General features: G+C 44.8%; 1 protein-coding gene across 5 annotated transcripts in view; it reads right to left on the bottom strand.

The window, feature by feature from the left end:
• TFDP1 (transcription factor Dp-1) overlaps positions 1–21,530 on the bottom strand; it is a 50,289-nt gene that overhangs the window by 16,853 nt on the left and 11,906 nt on the right. For all 5 annotated transcript variants that reach the window (XM_038762040.1, XM_038762041.1, XM_038762042.1 and 2 more), the window contains exons 3-4: positions 9,104–9,170; positions 5,746–5,852 (exon numbers count right to left, since the gene is read on the bottom strand). In XM_038762040.1, the coding sequence (XP_038617968.1) occupies positions 5,746–5,852; positions 9,104–9,170 (174 nt within the window). The remainder of the gene's footprint in view (positions 1–5,745; positions 5,853–9,103; positions 9,171–21,530) is intronic.

A 21,530-nucleotide genomic window follows, 5' to 3' on the forward strand; every position in this document is an offset into this window, starting at 1 on the left:
AAATCACCACCTTTCAAAATGGATTAGTGTCGTCTGCCGAGGGGCAACTTCTAGAGCCTTCCTTTTTATACCAAGATTAGCCTGCCGTGCCTTTCCAGTTTAAACAAATGGTCAGCCGCCTTTCCCCAAAACCCCAAACAATCCAGAAACAGTCGCATGATATTAGCTGCCGGTGAATAATAAGGTCAATTGAGATAGGAGAAAAAAAGGAGAGATCATTCAGTGAGAGTTCCACGGACCACAGAATCTTCTCGAGAAGTTGGCTGACGCGGCTCTGTGTGCTTAAACACAATCTCAATTATTCACACTCCCTCTGACAGTAAGAGTGACCAATGTGGACTATCGTTCAGCGGTTCGATATTTACAGGGCCTGACTAGCAACAGGCCTTGAAAATCCCACGTAGTGAAGGTTATACCTGCCATAAACCTAAACAGGCGACTTACAGCTAGACTATTCCAAAAATATCTTGGTGAATATTTAGAGCCTTGCTTAATTACCACCTCAACTGGACTGTGTGTAGGTCTAATAAAAAAAAAAGCCAAATTATTCAAGTTCACCAGGAGCCAGAAAATCCTAAAACACCCATAACATCTGAAATGGAAGAAATCCTTTCAACAGATCCACCGAAGATAATATCCTGAGTTATTTTAAGCCCGTTATCCTTTTGTTCTCCTTCTTAAAGGGATAAATGCCCTGCTTACTTTGACCCTATAAGTTGCTGACAGCTTTTTTTTTATTATTATCTTCTTTAAGTCCAGGTGACCTCTTTCAAAGTCAACAGTTGGCACAAAGTTATAATCCGTGAAAAGAAAATCTGTTTTCAGGGGAAAGTCTTCTGGATGTTAAAGGATTAATTCAGAGTAACCTATCTAATTCCAGGTGTGGGCGCTTTACAAAATTAAATGGTAATTCATCAAATTAATCACAGATTGAACTGTGGGCCCAGATGCCACTTTGCAAATTGTGCAGAGACAAACTACAAGCCACAAGCGGAGCCAAAGACAGATTCGTGGAGGAAAATAAGAAGTAGCTGGGTTTCAAGGATTAAGAAAAATAAACTGGTTTTAATTTCCAAGACAACGTTTTGAGTTTAGAGGGAATAATGCTTGTTTCCACAACCGCATTTTCCTTTTAATTCCTATTGCTCAATTCGCTCTTCCCGATGCTAACTACGATAAAACGCTAACTACGACGGGCAAGATAAAAACCAACAAATGTGCCTGCGATATCCACACATTTCCACAATGCCAGGAATAATCGCTATGGGGATGCAGTGAAGGACAACGATTAAGTCACGAACTCAACTTGGCATAGGGTTTAATATCTATTGGGAGAAGTGTTGGAGGTGCTGAGAACTGGCATCCTGGTACCTTTCCCAAGAACAGCTCGATCCTCTCAGAGGCTTGGGAGAAGAGAGACAGATGAGAAGCTGCAGGGGCCTTGGGTTCTTGTAGACACACAGGCCAGAGCGGTGCGGCCTAGCGGGAAAAGCCCGGGCTTGGCAGTCAGAGGACCTGGGTTCTAATTCCGGTTCTGCCATTTGTCTGCTGGGTGCCTCTGGGCAAATCTTTCACTTCTCTAGCCTCAGTTTCCTCATCTTTAAAATGCAGATTCCTATTTACACTATGAGCCCCATCTGGGGCAAGGACTGGGCCCAGCCTGATTAACCTGTCTCTACCTCAGCGCTTGGCTGTGTTTGGCGCAAAGAAAACACTTAATAAGCGTCATTAGTAAACAAAAACACAAAAAAGCTTATGGTCTAGAGGACTCCACCTTCATCCTAAAATTACCAGGAGCTAGGAGAGGAACCCACATAAAAAGGGGATGAGGAGAGGTGAGGGAGGTGAGTGTTTTGGTCCTAGAAGACCTGTTATATTGCACAGATTTAAAGAGCCCCAGGGGAGGTTTGAAAAGAACAGATGCAGTGGGAGAGGACGTAAGGGGAGATGAAAGGAAAGAGTCAAGCAAAGCACAAGTGGGTTGTGCTTTGTTTTAAAAGGTGGGAAATCATGAGAACCACACAGACAGCCCGGACAAAAACAAATCTAAGACCAAGAATTCAGAAGTACATCATCGTAGCCGAAGTTGAGCATGGCTCAACAAACGCTGGCTACGCTAACCTGTCAAAATACAACCAATCGGACACTCTGGGCCTCAGCCCGTGGGAGGGGCCTTGGGTTTAACTGTTGGTTTGCTATCTTTTTCTCAAGATCTCTTGGCCTTCCACCGCTAAGTTTGCGAAATATATTCAGAAATAGCCGCTCGCCGATCTTGATTTCTCATTTGTCGCTGAAGAGCAGGAGAGCGCGTCTGTTCAACCCCGGTGGCAACAGGATGGTACTTTCTAGGGGGAAATTAGGGCATCAGCCTGGTTTAATGGAAAGAACACGGGCCTGGGTGTCAGAGGGCTTGGGTTCTAACCCCGGCCCTGCGATACGTCTGCTGTGTGACCCTGGGGCTGTCACTTCACTTCTCTGGGCTTCAGTTCCCTCATCTGTAAAATGGGGATTAAGACTGTGAGCCCCATATGGGTCACAGACTGTGTCCAACCTGATTACCTCGTATCTATTCCAGCACTTGGAACAGTGATTGGCACATAGTAAGTGCTTAACAAATACCATAATTATTATTATTATTTTAAGAGGGTGACTTGGTGTTTGGATATGGCCAAGAGGGGGAAAAACAAACAAACAAAAAAAAACAAGACATGATGGGCACTGGATTACGAAGAAATTAAAGAAGGGACAAAACAAGTGAAACACCACAAAAACCAACTTATTAATGGTTCTTCCCATTTCACCTCCATTTAATCCTTACAGCTTTCTACACTGTAAGCATGTTGTGGGCAGGGCAAAGGTCTACCAACTCTGTTTTACTGTCCACTCCCAAGCGCTTAAAACAGTGTTCTGCACATAGTGAGGGCTGAATAAATACCACTGATTGATTGATTCAGTTCTCCCCTCTCTCAAAATCCATCCGTCTAGGCTTTAAACTCATTACAGTGCTCTGCACATAGTAAGCGCTCAATAAATACGATTGATGATGATGATGATGGACCGTGGCTGCTAATTCATTCATTCATTCAATCATACTTATTGAGCGCTTACTGTGTGCAAAGCATACTAAGCGCTTGGGAAGTACAAGTCGGCAACATATAGAGAGGGTCCTTACCCAACAACGGGCTCACAGTCTAGAAGGACGGGCTCACAGGCTATGGGTTCTAATCCTGGCTCCATCACTTGTCTGCTGTGTGACCTTAGGCAAGTAACTTCTCTGGGCCTCAGTGAAACTCATCTGTAAATTTGGGATTGAGACCGTGAACCTCATGTGGGACAGGTACTTGGTCCAACCCGATTTGCTTGTATCCACCCCAGTGCTTAGTACAGTGCCTGGCACACAGTAAGTGCTTAACAAATACCATAATTATTATTACTGTACTCTCCGAAGTGCTTAGTACATAAGAAAAGCAGTTTTAATCCCCATTTTGCAGAGGAATTAACTGAGGCCCAGAGAAATGAAGTGACTTGCGCAAGGTCACCCAGGAGACATCTGGTGAGTGAGCTCCAAGGAACAGGGACTGCATCCGACCTAATTAACTTCTATCTACCCCAGTGCTTAGAACAGTGCTTGATACGCAGTAGGGCGCTTAACAAGTACCATCATTATCATCATCAGGGTGGCTGATGAGAACATAATCGACCCTGATTCTCCTCTTTTTTTTATGGTGTTTGTTAAGCGCTAGGTGCCAGACACTGTACTAAACCCTGGGGGAGATACAAGCTAATAGAGCAGGACACAGTCTGTGTCCCACGTGGGGATCCTGGTATTAATCCCCATTCTTCAGAAGAGGTCCCTGAGACACAGAGAAGTGAAGCGACTTGCCCCAGGTCACACAGCAGACAAGTGGTGGAGCAAGGATTAGAACCCAGGTCCTCAGACTCCCAAAGCCCAGGCTCTACCCACTAGAAGATGTTGCTTCCCCTCTTCTAGTAACTCATCTCTCCTTTGCTCCTTTGTTGGCTCATCTTCCTCCTCCTGACCTGTACTTAAGCATTATACTCAATCACTTAAAGCTGTCACCTTTTTTTTAAAAAAAATGGCATTTGTTGAGTGCTTACCATGTGCCAGGCACTGCTTTAAGCACTGAGGCACTGTTCTAAGTTGTAGCTTCAAATCCTGAATCCTTATCACTACATCTCTCCAGTCTCATATATTTTTTTTCCCTTTCCCAAGGATATCTCCTCTTGATCGTTCTGCCACTTCTTTGCACTTGTCAAAAACTGACCCACTCACCATCCTATGATCTCATGGCTCTTCTCAATCTTCCCATCACGGTCACCACCACTGCTACCTCCCTTGTCTCCCATTCTTGTATAACCTGAGAGTCACTTCTAAGGACAGTGCTCCCAAATTAAAGACTGAATGAACGCCTTATTTCCTTTCACCAAATAATAACAATACCTTGTTTGAGATGGAGCACTTCTACTTTCCCCAGGTGCTTTCAAGTCGGTTATCTCATTTATCCTCTCAACATCTCTGTGAGGTAGGGAGAGGCTGGAGGCAAGCTTCTCATTCTGCAGAGAAGCAGCATGGCGTAGTGGATAGAGAATGAGCCTGGGAATAAGAAGGTCATGGGTTCTAATCCTGGCTCCACCACGTGTCTGCTGTGGGACCCTGGGCAAGTCACTTCACTTTGCTGTGCCTCTGTTACCTCATCTTTAAAATGGGGATTGAGACTGCAAATCCCACATGGGACAAGGACTGTGTCCAGCTTGAGTTGCTTGTATCCACCCCGGTGATTAGTACAGTGCCTGACACCAATTCTCCGCTCTGTGAGCCACAGTTCACACATTTCCCCCATACTAGCTGTTTCCGCTTAGACCGCATCTGTCCCTTTACTAAAAACCCACCTCCCGCAAGAAGCCTTCCCAGATACGGCTCTTTCAATACCCTGGTTACAGTCCTGACTGCTCAAAAATTTTGGCCTTTCTTTTCAAGCTCTCGTGTGCCATTTGCTGCAGTCTGCTGTGTTCCTATAATGTGCACTCTTGGGGTCTGGGACCTGTGTATTTTAGCTATGGGAATGTTGCTACTTCATGCTTCTCACACTAAATTGTAAACTTCTTCAAAGGTCTCTTAGTCCTTTTTTACTCCGTCTGAGCACAGTGTTTTGTGCAAAATACTTGTCCTGCTGATTATAAAGGTCACCCTGGACACAAAAACTATGAGTTATCCTCCTGATTTTCTAGATTGTAAGCTCCTATGTATCAAGGACCATACCTTTTAAATCTTTCCTACCTTGCCAGGCACATTATAGATAATCAGTATATTGATCACTCCACAACCGGGACATTATCAAAAAGGCAAACAAAAAAGAAAATGTGGAATTGGACAGTGTTGGTGAAAGGTTAGTGATGCAAAGCACTGAATAGCCTTGGGTTGACAATTGAATACATGGAAATGCACGCCATCTCTTGGGACAGAGTATAGAGGGAAGTCAAAAGAACAACAGCAACAACTCCCTTCCTTAGGAAACAACATCGATGAAGCTACGGCTTCGGGGAACGACCTGAATGACGACGCTCTCTCCGAGCTAAAAGGGGGTGTGAAATCCAGGGTGGATGGTTCCGGGCACCCCACAACCTGACAAGGAGGGGCGCGGATGCATTCCGAGCTCCATCGATTGGTAAGCGTCCCGTGTCGAACCCGATCCATTTTTCCCTTTCCACCCAGACGTTTCTTACCACTTGTTGTGCAATGTTGACGTTAGACTGTCCGAATGTTTTTGGCAAGAGTTGTTTCCCAAGGGTGTTTACTGAAGAAGGATGAACCGCTACTAATGACACAACCCCTACGACAGAAAGAGGGACAACATTTCAGTGCGGAGTTAGCTTTCTCATGGCAGAGTTGACCGAACGAGTGAGTGAGGGGAAAGCGTCTTGGCCAAAGTTGGGTGGTAAAACGATTGTTATGCGGGTGATGAACAAACTGTCTATTACAGCGATGACACTGACCCCTTTCGAGGATTCTGACCACCCAAAATGGCCTACAGCTCCCTCAAGGTAGGGAGGGGAGGAGGATGGCCCAGACACATGTTGTGGGGGAACTGCCAGCTCCCTTGAGCTCCTTGAAAATATCTTGCCCCTGCGGCCTCCATCATCACACCGACGCGGTTCCCGCGGTTGCTCCTAGCCGCGGTTCTGACACTCTGGAGACTCCCCAACCACCCAGACAACCACCTATCCCCCCTCTCCCTGACGCTACCTCTCCCCCCGTGGCTCCTGCCCATGCCCACGCCATTTCCTAGATCACTGTCTGCTGTGTGACCTTGGGCAACTCACTTCACTTCTCTGGGCCTAATAATAATAATAATAACGGTATTTGATTGTGAGACCCATGTGGGACAGGGACTGTGTCCAGCCCCATTTGCTTGTATCCACCCCAGCACTTAGTACAGCGCCTGGGTTAACAAATACCAGAATTATTATTATTATTATCAAGATGAGGCAACGAATTCCGATCTTCTTAGCGTCCTTCCTCCCCTACTCTCCTCCTCTAGACTGTAAGCTAACTGTGGGCAGGGGAATGTGTCTGTTCACTGTTTATAATTATAATAATTATGGTATCTGTTAAGCGCTTTACAGTGTGCCAAGCACTGTTCTAAGTGCTGTATTATACTGTACTCTCCGAAACGCTTAGTATAGTGCACTGTATGCTTCAGCACTTTCAAGCCATCTGATTACTTGGGTCCTCCCAACCCTGCGTACCATTTATGTATATTTCTACACACTTTAATATATCCTAGAGTCTGTCTCCTCTGCTAAAATGTAGTTCTTATGGACAGAGATTGTGCCGGCTAATTCTACTGGCCTCTCCCAAGGGCTCAGGACAGTTCTCTGCACACAGCAGATGCTCAATAATTTCTACTGAACTTATTCTACTGAATTCAAGTCGGTTCCTTTTTTGACAGCCAGCAAAAATACGAACACCTTCAGGTTACCTTGGCTGTTGTCTAAATGGCCTCCAAAATGCAGAACACACACAGGCAGTTGACAGCCAGCCAACTGAGAGACAGGAGTGTTTCGACAGATAAGGCGTTTGAGAAAAGCTAAGTCAGCCACGGAACAAGTTTGAATTCAGTTCTTTACAGTCAACCACTCTACAGGAGATAAATATTTAGTTTAAATTCCAGGTAAACCAAACAATTTACCATGAAGCAGGAGTTGTCTATTGACTTTAAAGCACTCAATCACCTGGCCCCCTCCTACCTCAACTCACTGCTCCTGCTATAACCCAGCCCGCACACTTCGCTCCTCTAACGCCAACCCATTCACTGTACCTCGATCTCGTCTATCTTGCCGCCAACCTTTCACTCAAGTCCTCCCTTTTGCCTAGAACATCCTCCCGTTTCATATCCCACAGACAATCACTCTCCCCCACTTCAAAGCCTTATTGAAGGCACATCTCCTCCAAGTGGCCTTTCCTAAGTCCTCTTTTTCTTTTCTTCTGTTCCCTCCTGTGTCACCCTGACTTGCTCCCTTTATTCATCCCCCCCTCCCCGAGCCCCACACCACTTAAGTCCATATCTGTGAATTTATTTTTATTAATGCCTGTCTCCCCCTCTAGACTGTAAGCTCGTGTGGGCAGGGAATGTGTCTACTACACTGTACTCTCCCAAGTGCTTAGTATAGTGCTCTGCACACGGTAAGCGCTCAATATATTCAACTGATTGACTTACACAAGGAAAACGGAAAGCAACAGCTCAGTGTTTCAGAAGACCTTCTAAACCATCAGAATAATTTCAATATTATTAACTATACACAAAATAGTAGGCTCTACAAGAGATTAGTTTTTTTCCTTTCATTTCTCTCTGACCTTTCGGCATATAAATGGACTTCTGATTAACAACAGCATATAGCTGCTGGAGGCAATTTATTTAAATCTCCAGGAGAGTGACAATGAATATCAAAATTAGTCCCAGCCAGCTTAGAAGGCACTCAGGATGAGGTTGTTTTTCTTCCGCCTCCAGGAAACACTGCGGAGAGGTAAGCTCGTTGTGGGCTGGGAATGTGTCTGTCATACTGTACTCTCCCAAGTGTTTAGTATAGTGCTCGGTGCATAATAAGCGCTCAGTAAATATAATTGACTGACTAACCCTCCATGAAGGATGCAGCATCCACCACAGGTGGAAGCTAAACAAAATAAAATTAAAGAAACTTTCGTTTGATTTAGGCTTCAGTTCAAATGACCCTCCCTCCCCATCCCTCCAAACTTGCTTAGTCCTCTGGTTCTCAACTGAAAAATAAGACACACCAGAAGAATACATCAAGAATCAACATTGATTGATTCAAACCAGTTTATTTGGTGCCACAGGGAAACTCTTCCCATATTATAGACCTACACTTCGGAGAAACTTATGTTGCTTCAGTCTCTCCATTCTGGAGGGAAGAATAAGGATCTGTGCCTAGGATTTTTTGGATGTAAGCTCCTCCTCTAGACCGTAAAGTCCTTGTGGGCAAGGAATGTCTACCAACTCTGTTGTACTGTCTTCTCCCAAAAGCTTAATATGGCGCTTTAATATGGGCACTCTAAATATCACTGATTGACTGGATAATAATGAGTGGGTGTTCAGTGACAATAGGTTGAAAGTAGATTTTGGAGGCTGTGGATTTGCAGAAAATACGTTTCCTGTCCTTGAATCTTAATCAGGCAAGACAATAGTACATTTCCGACCCAGCCAGCATCACTGAAATGGAAAAGTACTCTCCAAATCGAAGGCTGTTGCAAAATGACAGCTCTTTATTTTTTCCAAGTAAATTGGAAATCAGGAACATGCATACTTTGACAAAGTATGATTATTATGTTCGTTAATCCGTTTTAAGTTGAAGACAGATCATTTTTCTCTGAAATTGCCAACATTAATAATGAAAAAATTGCCAATGCAATCAGATCCAACAGGTCACTCCATTTCTGAATGGAAAATTTCCATCTTTACAACGGTATGAAACTGCACACGCTACATACAGAACCTCAAAACGGATATAAGTGCACCCCTTCGCGAACAAGGAGAAATAAAAATGGTTCCAAAGACCATTTCCTTACCTTTTCCAGGACTAAGGTTCTGGTCTATAAAAACCTTGAGTTCTCCATTGGCTTCAATTAAACCGGCCTACGAAGCAAGTAAACAAAAAAACGCACAAACACACAAAAAGATAAACATATATTTTTAGTATCTAAGACACGCAATCAGTTCTCAGAGTTTGAAGGCAGAAATGCAAACTTCTTGGTCCATCGGCCTGCCGGGGGGCACTCACAACAGGATGCTGGCTCTCTCTACCCAGGAGGCGATGGGTTATTTCTAATATCTGGAGGAGAGGACAAGGTCTGATCTATTTTAGACTGTGAGCCCACTGTTGGGTAGGGACCGTCTCTATATGTAGCCAATTTGTACTTCCCATGCGCTTAGTACAGTGCTCTGCACATAGTAAGCGCTCAATAAATACGATTGATGATGATGATTTGCCAAGAAAAGGAAGCCAGTTTCCAGCAGTCACACCAGCCAATTTAAAATAAATCAATAAATCACCTCCTCCGCCATAGTAATAATTGCGATGTGCTTGTTTTGCGCTTACTATGAGTCAAGAACCGCGCTAAGCACTAGGGTAGAGCCGAGACAATCAGGTCCCACGTAGGGCTCACAGTCTAAGTTGGAGGGAGACCGGGGATTGAATCCCCATTTTGCAGATGAGGGAACTGAGGCTCAGACAAGTCATAACATAGTCGCCCAGACACTTAAATTTCCCAAGCGCTTACTATAGTCCACTTCACACGGTAAGCATTCAATAAATAGGACTGATTAGGTGACTTGCCCAAGGCAACCGGGCAAACAAGCGGCGGATCCGGGTTAAGAACCCAGGTCTTCCGACTCCCAGTCCGAGCCCTTTCCACGAGGCCGCCCTGCTTCGCATATTGTGTGGTGTCAAGGATCCTTGGGAACATCCCCCTCCTCCCTCTCTACCAGCCCCTCTTTTGTCTGTCACCACCTCATTCACTGGTGCCTCTATTGGCTCACCTCCAAATTCCCTTTCTAAGGGGAAGGAAAAAGGGGAGAGAGAAATGCCCCTTATGCCACAATCAGAACTAGAACTCAACTGGAAAACCGCCTACTCATTCGGTGCGGCTATGTCATGGATTATGACGACACCGGGATAAACACTTCTCGGCCTGCAAGAAGTACCGAGACGGCACGCGGTCCATCCCAATTTGGGAGGAGAAAAGGATAGGGACTAGGACACGAAATCTGACCTCAAGTTAAACCAAAAGAGGTTTTTTTCCCCCCCACAATTTGCTCTCTCAGTAAGTTAGCTTGGCTATCTTACCTCACCCAAGGTTTTACCAGAACGTGCTAGAAGAAGTGGTCTCTTTCATAACAAAATGTGCACAAAAAAACCGCAAAGGAAATGCAAACACATTTCCACAAAGAGAATTTTTTTAAAAGATCACCCGAATGTTGTGTGATGGGGGCAGGGAGGTGGCATCTCCACATTCCCAATTGTGGCAAGAGGAACCTTTTTCTCTTTGGGGGAAACCAGGAAGAACTAAAATGTGAATTTACACTGCAGATGTAGATATAAAAGATGTTTTATAAAGGATTTATTTATATTAATGTCTGTCACCCCTTCTGGACTGTCAGCTTGTGGGGGGCAACGTATCTACTTACTCTCCTGAGTGCTTTTTTGTTCTCTGTCTCCCCCTTTTAGACTGTGAGCCCACTGTTGGGTAGGGACTGTCTCTACATGTTGCCAACTTGCACTTCCCAAGCGCTTAGTACAGTGCTCTGCACACAGTAAGCGCTCAATAAATACGATTGATTGATTGATTGAAGCAGCATGGCTCAGTGGAAACTTTGGAGTCAGAGGTCATGGGTTCAAATCCCAACTCCGCCAATTGTCAGCTGTGTGACTTTGGGCAAGTCACTTAACTTTTCTGGGCCTCAGTTACCTCATCTGGAAAATGGGGATTAAGACTGTGAGCCCCCCGTGGGACAACCTGATCACCCTGTAACCTCCCCAGCACACAGAACAGTGCTTTGCACATAGTAAGCGCTGAATAAATGCCATCATTATTATTATTATTATTATTAACACAATATTCTGCATAGATAAACACCACTGATGATGATGATGATGATGATGAAGCTCTTAGCCACTTCCTTTCAGGGCAGCTGCAAGTTAGAAGGCCTTTGGGAAAACCATATGTGAGTGTCGATTTGGGGAGGAGAGAGGGGGAGGCTGGCTGCCCTTCCCTCTGCCCTTCCCTCCCTCCCACTGCAGCTTTAATGAGACGTGGCCATTTCCACACCGATGAATCCAAGACGCCACTGGCTGAAAATGAGCAAGCCCCATGCTCAACGACGGCGTAAAATCCAGATGAGGGCTCAGGCAGGGTGGCCTAGTGGATAGAGTCCAGGCCCCATGGGTCAGAAGGACCCGGGTTCTAACCCCAGCTTTTCCCCTTCTTTGCTGCATGGCCTTGGGTGAGTCGCTTCACTTATCTGGGGCTCAGTTCCCTCACCTGGAAAATGGGGATTAATAATGATGGCATTTCTTAAGTGCTTACTATGTGCAAAGCACTGTTCTAAGCACTGGGGTGGGGTACAAGGTGATCAGGTTGCCCCACGTGGGGCTCACAGTCTTAATCCCCATTTTAGAGATGAGGTAAATGAGGCCCAGAAAAGTTAAGTGACTTGCCCCAAGTCTCACAGCTGTCAAGTGGCAGAGCTGGGATTAGAACCCATGACCTCTGGCTCCCAAGCCCGGGCTCTTTCCACTGAGCCACGCTGATTAAGGCTGTGAGCCCTATGTGGGACATGGACTGTGTCCATCCTGATTAGCTTGGATCTACCTTAGCGCTTAGTAAAGTGCCTGGCAAAGAGTAAAAGTCCTTAACCAAAAAAAAAAAAATCAGCTAATGTAGGGGGTCCTTGGAGTGCGTGTGTCACTGACTGACCCTGACCCTGTCAGCTGCTCCGCAAAACCTGCTGGACTCGAAATGAGACCCCAGTGAGACCGTGTGGAGGGTCTCTGTGCAATCCATGATCGCTTAAGGGGAAAGGCTACACTGAAAGTGCCACGTGGGCAGGGAATGTGTCTACCAACTCTGTTGTAACATCCTCTCCCAAACGCTTAGCACAGTGCTCTGCACATGATAGGCACTCAGATACCATGGATTGACAAGCACCACCAATCGATTACATGGGTGGGCAAAACCTCGTTGAGGGCAGGGATCGCGTCAATTTTGGAAAAACCACACAGGCCCTATCTTCTCACTCCTCAAAAACCTCCAGCGGGTGCCCATCCACTTCTGTAAGCTGGCTGTGGACAGATCATGTGTCTGTTCACTGTTGTCTTGCACTCTCCCAAGTGCTTAGTACAGTGCTCTGCACACAGTAAGCGCTCAAAAGATATGGCTGAATGAATAAATGAACCTCCTTCCCAAAGGCTTTAAGGTGCTCAAATCAACTACCTCCCTCACCTTGCTGACCTACTATACGTTGGCTCCCCTAACACCATTCTGCTCTCTGTTCCTCAATCCCATCTATCCTGCCCCCAACCTCTGGCCCATGTTCTTCCTCTAACTCCCTTCCACTTCAGGTCTGACAGTCCACCACTCTTCCCACCCATAAAACCCTCCTAAAATCCCACTTCGTCCCAGAGGCTTTCCCAATCTAAGCCCTTTATTTCCCCTCTCCGCCCTCCCCTGTGTATTCCTGAAGGCCTTTGACACTCACCCTAGCCCACCAGGACATACGTATACTTTTTTTAATGGTATTTGTTAAGCGCTAACTTCATGCCAGGCGCTCTGCTCAGCTCTGGGGTAGATACAGGCTTATCAGGTTGGACACAAGTCCATGCCCCACATAGAGCTCCGAGACTTAATCCCCATTTTATAGAAGAGGTAACTGAGGCACAGAGAAGTGGAGAGACTTGCCCATGGTCACACAACAGACGAATGGCAGAGGCAGGATTTAGGACACTCTGTTATTCCCCTTCTAGCAAATCTATTTTAATGTCTTCCCCTCTAGATTGTAAACTCGTTGTAGGCAGGGAACGTGCCTACTGACTCTGATGTACTGTACTCTCCCAGGCACTTGGTACAGTGCTCTGCGCACAGTAAGTATTCAATGAATACCAATGACTGACTGACACATTAAAATAACTGGGGACCATTCTCTGGGACAGCAAACACCGAAGAAAAAGTAAGATAAGGGGGGGACCCTTGGAACCTAAAAGATCAGATAAAGCCCCTTTATGATCAAAAGGTAACCTTTGAGAAGACTGTATAAATCAGTCAACAGAATTTGAGCCTTTACTCTAAGCTGGGCTTGAAAGCATACAATCAGCTAACCCTCTTCTATCTTACCCCGCCGATTTCTTCTTGTGACCCAGCCCGCGTATTTCACTGCTCCAATGCCAACCTACTCACCATACCTTGATCTCATCTATCTTGTCGCCGACCCCTTGCCCAAATCCTTATTAAAAGCACATCTCCTCCGAGAGGCCTTCCCTGACTAAGCCCTCAATTCCTCTTGTCCCACTCCCTTTGTGTCACCCTTGTGCTTGGACTCAACCCTCCCTCAGCCCCTTGGCATTTTATGGTACATATCCTGTCTCCCACTCTACGCTGTAAGCTCATTGTGGGCAAGGAATGTCTACCAAGTCTATTATATTGTACTCTCCCAAGCGCTTAGTTCCCCAGCTCCACCACTTCCCTGCTGTGTGACCCTGAACAAGTCATTTATCTTCCCTACATCTCGGTTTCCTCATCAGTGAAATGGGGGATTCAATTCCTGCTCTCCCTCTACCCTTAAGCCTCGTGTGGACCAAGGAATGTGTCAGGTTTGATCCAAACTGCCCCCAGGACTTAGCACAACATAACACAACTACCAGTATTATTAGAAGTTCTGGTTTTACTCCCCCTAACACACACACACACACACACACACACACACACACACACACATCTTTCTTGCATTTTCCTTCCCAATTTCTCACCATTCATTTACACTTCCCCTTAGTGTGATTCCTATTTTCTGAGGCAATTGTTGTATTCAGGTTCTTTTGCAGTCAAGCTTCAGCAGCAGAGAGCCAGTTAAACCAATTAAGTGAAAATTAATGAAGAGACAACAAATTTAGGAGGGCAAATCCCATTTTTATTATCTCAAATGGATGTGCACCAGTTGTGTCCGATCATCTAAGCTAGCCACAGTTCCGGGAGACGCTCTTCTAGAATTCTACAGATTTCTCTTAGAGCTGGGGTTTGAATAACCTTGTGTTAGGGCAACATTGGGGTGCAGTTAATCTGCTGTCTCCACTGTCACGTGCGTGGGAGAAAACCATTTCTTCCGACACTCTTCACTCTCCACACATCCATCATGTTCCTTATCTTCAAAACCCTCTTAAAATCACATCTCCTTCCTAGACTAAGCCCTTTATTTCCCCTCTCCCCTATGAGCCGACTACACACTTGGCTATGTACCCCATAAGCACTGACACTCCCCCTAACCCCACAGCACTAATATCCACATCCTCATACTCCACTATAATAATAATGATAATGTTGGTATTTGTTAAGCGCTTACTATGTGCAAAGCACTGCTCTAAGCACTATCTCCCCCAACCCTAATCTATCTCAATGTCCGTCTCGCCCTATGAACATTAAACTCCTTGTGGGAAGGGAACAGGTCTACCAACTCTGTTGTATTGCTCTCCCAATAAGCGCTCAGTAAATACCACCGACTGACACTGCACTAATTCCATAGCAGCACTCCATCCAAAACAAATAATGAAACACGCACTGCAGACTGTCGAAATACACTTCAAAGACGGAACTCGTACACTTGTGGTGGTAACTGTGACTAAAAAAAAATTTACTTTCAAAAAATTAAGACGAAAGATAGGGCGGTTAGCGCTGCAGAACTAAAAGAGTCGTACACAAAGCCACAAAGGCTTTCAACCCTGCCACCACAGCACGGCTACACACATCACAACCAGCCTCGACAAAAGGCACCTTCCCCTAACTGGCCCAGATATCCCAGTTCAATTTTATCGGGAGGTTCTTCCTGAAACCAAAATTAACATTTTCTTAGATTCATTTTAATTTCATTTCAAATGCCATTTCATTCTACTCCCTCTTGAAAAAGTTAAAAAAACAAAAATAATCAGAAATGAGCCGAGTCTTCGTCGGTTATAATTCTGTCAGAAGTTTTGCTTTAAAAAGTCTTTCTTTGGGAAGACCCCTAGGAACTTGACAGATAGTCTTTTCCACTGGTCTGCTGTGTGATCTTGGGCAAGTCATTTAGCTTCTCTGTGCCTCAGTTACATCACCTGAAAAAGGGGGATTAAGACTGCGAGCCCCACGTGGAATAAGGACTATTATGTCCAACCTGACTAACTTGTATCTACCTACCACTTAGTACAGTGCCTGGCACATAATAAGCACTTCACAAATACCATTAAAAATAATAATAAATCAATTATCTATGCGCACCTAAAAAGTTGGTATCACAATGGGCTAATCCTGAGTTTAAGTCAACAGTTCACTCTCCAGAACGACCTCCAACAAACATGATTATTTTTCCCCCACATAAATACTCACTGAATTTTATCGTGGTAGAAAAAAAATTAAAAAGGTATCACTTGCCTATTCTTTTTTAATATTTTTAGTTTTAATTTTTTAGTTCTCGTTAAAACACTATGTGCCGAGCACATTTTACATATGAGGTTACTGAGACACAGAAGTCAAGTGACTTGCTCTAAATCACACAACAGACAAGTGGTGGAGCCACAGAATACAGACACTCCGGAAAAGAATATCTGTCAAACTTCTACGGGTCTTCCGAAGAGAGGCTGCTGAAAGCAAAACTTCTGACAAAACTGCAATGGACAAATTGGAGAAGAGAATCAAGGCTCCTTATTTCTGGCTGTTTTCCTTTTTTTTTTTTTGGTCTTTCCCTGGAGCACTTTGGTGAAACCTTTAGGAAGCTAAAAGCAAGCACTCCCCAAAAGCCTACAACGCAAATAGCATTTAAAAGTACATCTTTCCCACTCAATGAAGAAGGACAGAGATAAAATAGGTATAGTATGGGAAGCCCTGCACTGAATGCTGGAATAATGCTCAGTGAGCACTTTAAGGACCAAACATCTTGCCCAGCTCATTAGCAGTTCCTTAAACATCAACAACCAAATGGCTCTAACGTCTGCATGAGGCATCCCAAAGATGACAATCATTATTATGGGAATTGTTAGGCGCCTACTATGTGGCAAGCACTGTTCTAAGCGCTGGGATAAATACAAATTAATCGGACTGTGGAGAAGCAGTGGGGGTTTTAATAGACAGAGAAAGGCCTTGGGAGTCAGAAGGATCTGGGTTCTAATGTCTGCTGTCCCCCTCTAGACTGTAAACTCACCGTGGGCAGGGAACGTATCTGCTAATTCTGTCATACCAAGCACTCAAATATGAGTGATTGATTGACCCTGGGCAAGTCACTTCACTTCTCCAGACCTCATTTACCTCATCTGTAAAATGGGAATGAAGACTGTGAGCCAATGTGGGACATGGACTGGGTCCAACCTGATTACTTTGCATTTAGCCCAGCGCTTAGTTCAGTGCCTGGCATATAGTAAGCGCTTAACAAGTACCATTTAAAAAAAAAAAAAAAAAGGTTGGACACAGTCCCTGTTCCACATGGGGCTCACAGTCTAAGTAGGAGGGAGACAAAGATTAAAATGTTAGTGACTTTTTTAAAAAATAGGTGAACTTACAGATTTCCACCGGCACTAAATGAACATTTTTAATACCTGCACCACCAGTTGTGCAGCAATGGTGATGATGTTGCACACCACTAAACCTCTCTCAATGCTTACCGTTTTCATTTTCTTTTCTAAAAGTCATATGACCTATTTTATATGATGGAATTAGGACTAAAATAGTTTAGACTATAAAGCTTACAGCAGACTGAGAGGCCCATGTAGGACAGAGACTCTTCCAACCCAATTAACTTGTACCTTCCCCAGTGCTTAAAACAGTGTTTGACACACAGTAAGAGCTTAATGAGTACAACAAAAAAAGAACAGAACTTTCACAACAACGATAATGACATTAACAAGCAGCATGGCGTAGCGGATAGAGCCTGGGAGCCCGAAGGTCATGGGTTCTAATCCTAACTCTGCCACTTGCCTGCTGTGTGGCCTTGGGCAAGTCATTTCATTTCTGTGTGCCTCAGTTACCTCACCTGTAAAATGGGGTTCAAGGCTGTGAACCCCACGTGGGACAGGGACTGTGTCCAACCAAATCTGCTTGTATCCACCCCCGCGCTTAACAAATACCATAAGTATTATTACTATTATTATTAACAAGGATACGCTGTTTAGTTTAAGAGTCTAAAGTCAGAGGACACATAGGCTCCATGACACGGCGTGGCTTAGTGGAAAGAGCATGGGCTTGGGAGTCAGAGGTCATGGGTTCTAATCCTGGCTCTGCCACTTGTCTGCTGTGTGACCTTGGGCAAGTCACTTCACTTCTCTGTGCTTCAGCTCATCTGTAAAATGGGGATTTAGACTGTGAGCCCACATGGGACAATCTGATTATCTTGTATCTACCCCAGTGCTTAGAACAGTATTTGGCACATAGTAAGAGCTTAACAAATACTATTATTATTATTATTATCATTATTATTATTATGTGAGACTCCCAAACCTCTCATCCCTCTTCCTTTCCCCTCACTCCCACTGTGGCTTTTAAAAATGGTTTCCAAGCAGCTCCCAGACATGTCTACCACTTCTGTTACACTGTATTCTCCCAAGTGTGTAGTTCAGTGCTCTGCTCCCAGTAAGCACTCAACAAATATGATGGACTGATGGCCCTCGGGAACCCCACATCTTTCCCACCCTTATCCCTTCAGTCCCGGGAATTCTGAACTCTTACGGAAAGGTATTCTTCCTATCATCATCTTCACCATTATTACTGATAATAATCATTAAGAGTTTCATACTAAGCTGGGCACCTTTGTCAAAAGAATTTGACTCTCCATTGCCTGCCGGTGAACCTGAAAAGCTATAGATCTGGAGTGGCACGGAAAAAAAAATGTACATTTATGTTCACTGGACAAGAACAGTCCAAGTAAAGCACCTGACAAACTTTGGAATTTTCAAGTGCACTTACAAAAATCTCCCCGCCCCCAGTTGTAAACAGTGAAGATGATGAGAAATGCCAAGAAGGGAGAGAAGGAAGCTAACATGGGTTCTAATCCGGCTCCACCACTTGTCTGCTGTGACCCTGGGCAAGCCACTTAACGTCTCTGTGCCTCAGTTACTTCATCTGTAAAATGGGGATTAAGACTGTGAGCCCCACAGGGGACAGCCTAATTACCTTGTAACTACCCCAATGCCTAGCACAGTGCTTGGCACATAGTAAGCGCTTAATAGACCCCATCATTATTATTATGAAAGGTTATCAGAGTCCCAATTACATTGGTCTTGCAGAGAATCAAATCCTTGAATTTCTCAGAAGCAAATAAGCACTCAGTACAGACTGTAAAAAAAACTTTGGCAAGTGCTTTCTATAATCCAATCGATCAGTGTTATTTATTGAGTGTTTACTGTATGCAAAATATTGTACTAAGCGATAGGAAAGTACAATACAATAGACTGGTAGACACGATTCAGGCCCACAGAGAGCTTACAATCAACAGGGAGAGGCAGACATTAAAATAAATTACAGAGAAGGGAAATAGTATGGCATAAGGAAGTGTACATAAGTGCTGTGGGGGTTGGGGTGAAATCAAAGTGCTTATGGGGTAGTCAATCATATTGAGCATCTACTGTGTGCAGAGCACTGTACTAAGCACTTGGAAGAGCACACTATAACAATAAACAGACACAGGCCCTGCTCACGAGACAGTCGAGTGCATAGGCAACCCAAAGCGGAGCATAGGGAAGAGAAATGAAGGGTTAGTATGGGAAGGCCTCTTCGAGGAAGTGTGATTTTACGCAGGTTTTGAAAGATAACATGCATCGTACTAGATTGGGATTCCCTTCACGAGGAACAGTGTGGCCTAGTGGAAAGAGCACGGACCTGGCACTCAGAGGGTCTGGGTTCTCATCCTGGCTCCACCATGTGTGACTTTGGGCTAGTCAACTTCTATATGCCTCGGTTACCTCATCTACAAAATGGGGATTCAATATCTATTCTCCCCCCTACTTAGATCGTGAGCCAAGGTCACACTTCCTCCAAGAGGCCTTCCCCAATGAAGACTTCTTTTTCCCGGCTCCCTCCCTCTTCGGCAACTACTATCTCTGGAACGCTACATATCCCCCTACATATCCAACAGACCATCGCTCTCCCCACCTCAAATCCTGATTAAAATCCCATCTCCTCCAAAAGGTCTTCCCCTACTCCCTCTCCCTTCTGCATCACTCTTACACTTGAATTTGTCCCTTGTAAGCACTTGATATCCACCCCGCCCTCAACACCACAGCATTTATGTCCAGATCCATAATCTATTTTAGTGTTTAGACTGCAAGCTCCTTTTTTGTGGTATTTGTTACGCACTTACTATACGTCAGGCACTGTACTGAGTGGTGGGGTGGCCGCAAGCTGATCAGGTTGGACACAGACCATATCCCATATGGGGTGCTCAGTCTTAATCCCCACTTTACTGAGGTAACTGAGGCCCAGAGAAGTTAAGTGACATGTCCAAAGTCGCAAGTGGCCAGGGCTGGGATTGGAACCCAGGTCCCTCTGATGCCCAGGCCCGTGCTCTATCCACTTGCTCCTTGAGGGCAGGAACTCTGTTATATTGTTCTCTTCCAAGTGTAGTTTAGTGCTCTGCACACAGTGAGCACTCAAACACCATTGACTGATTACCCTTCTATCCTTACAGGAGGTATCTAAGAATGTACTAAACAACGTGTTTCAATGGAAACTCATGTTAAATGGAAAGCCTGCTTCATTCAGCACCAAACGATCTGGGAGTGAGCTTTAGCAGCATTTCCTTATAGACCGTATTGAAATCGTTGACCTGCGAAGTTATCAAAACACAGAACCGCCATAATCGCAACAATAAACTGAAATGAGCATAAATAATAGAAGCTGAAACGTTTAATTCTCTAGCCAGGAACCTCCCCATAAGACACAATGGCAGTGAGAGACAATCGATCGTATCTGAGTGCTTACCCTGTGCAGAGCTCTGTACTAAATGCTTGGGATAGGATAATATATCAGAGTTAGAAGACAAGTTCCCTGCCCACAATGAGCTTACAGTCTAGAGGGGGAGACAGCCATTAAAATACATTACCGGTAAGGACATAGGCAGACACTTGAATTAAAACTGCCTTAGTGACGGGGATAAATCAGCTCGGCCAACTGCCTATGTCAAACGTCATTACCTACCTAGGGGTGCAGGCAAACATAAAACCTGGAGTGTATCTGGGATCAAGTGTCAAGACCAACACTATTGCTACTTATAAGTAATGCTACTAAGCTAAGCGCTTAGTACAGTGCTCTGCACATAGTAAGCGCTCAATAAATACGATTGATTGATTGATAAATAATTCATATTAATGTCTGTCTCCCCCTCTAGACTGGAAGCTCATTATGGGCGGAGAACATGTCTGCTAATTCTATTGCATTGTGCTCCCCCAAGCACTCCATACTGTGCTCTGCCCTAAGTGCTTAATATATACCATTGACTGATTGATTTGAACTAGCAAAACGTCATTGAACACAGTCTGACACTGTCTGAAGCCACACACACAAAAAAATGTATTAGAAAAGCTGACAGTGCAGTAAAAACTGAAATCTAAAAGCACCGTAAAGAGACAATGTTTTGTTGGGTTTTTTTGCAGCAAGCGCTAACTCTGAGCTTTTTAATGTCAGTCTGACCTCTCTTAAGTTTCTCAAATTTCAACTTACTGCATGGAGGCAAAGATAAGCACAAGATTAATTCTGATGCATTCTACAGAAGACACCCCTGAACCCCCCACCCAAAAAAAATCCCTCACTTCACGGAGCAACAGATTTGCCGTGTTCTCCAATGGGACGTTTGCGATAGTACCGGCATTTGTCCCAAAACTCATTTCATCAGCGACCGAGGGGAAAAGCAGGGGTTACTGCTACAGCGGGTTTCATTTCTACAGCCGTGAATTTCGTCATCTAGTTCTGTAAAATGATATTCGGGATACAGTACGGATATTTTTAGAAAGGCTCATTGGTCTATAAAAATTCAGCGGGGCCTCACCTTACGACTCAACAGTTTAGGGGGAATCCTCTGGTTCTTTGGGCCGTCTCTTCGGCTGCGGGGTGTTGCGGATGGGAACGACCCCAAGGAACAGAGGATGGAAACTGGCTTCCCAGGAATGGCTTTCAAAACTCCTGGGTATTAACTCAGACAGCAGCTTGCAGAGGCTGTATCTCCATTGCCTAATGACCCCTTTTCTGCAAGGGATGTCAGCCAAAAGCTGCAAGGAAC

The sequence above is a fragment of the Tachyglossus aculeatus genome, chromosome 20, assembly GCF_015852505.1.
Source record: "Tachyglossus aculeatus isolate mTacAcu1 chromosome 20, mTacAcu1.pri, whole genome shotgun sequence".
Lineage (NCBI taxonomy): Eukaryota > Metazoa > Chordata > Mammalia > Monotremata > Tachyglossidae > Tachyglossus > Tachyglossus aculeatus.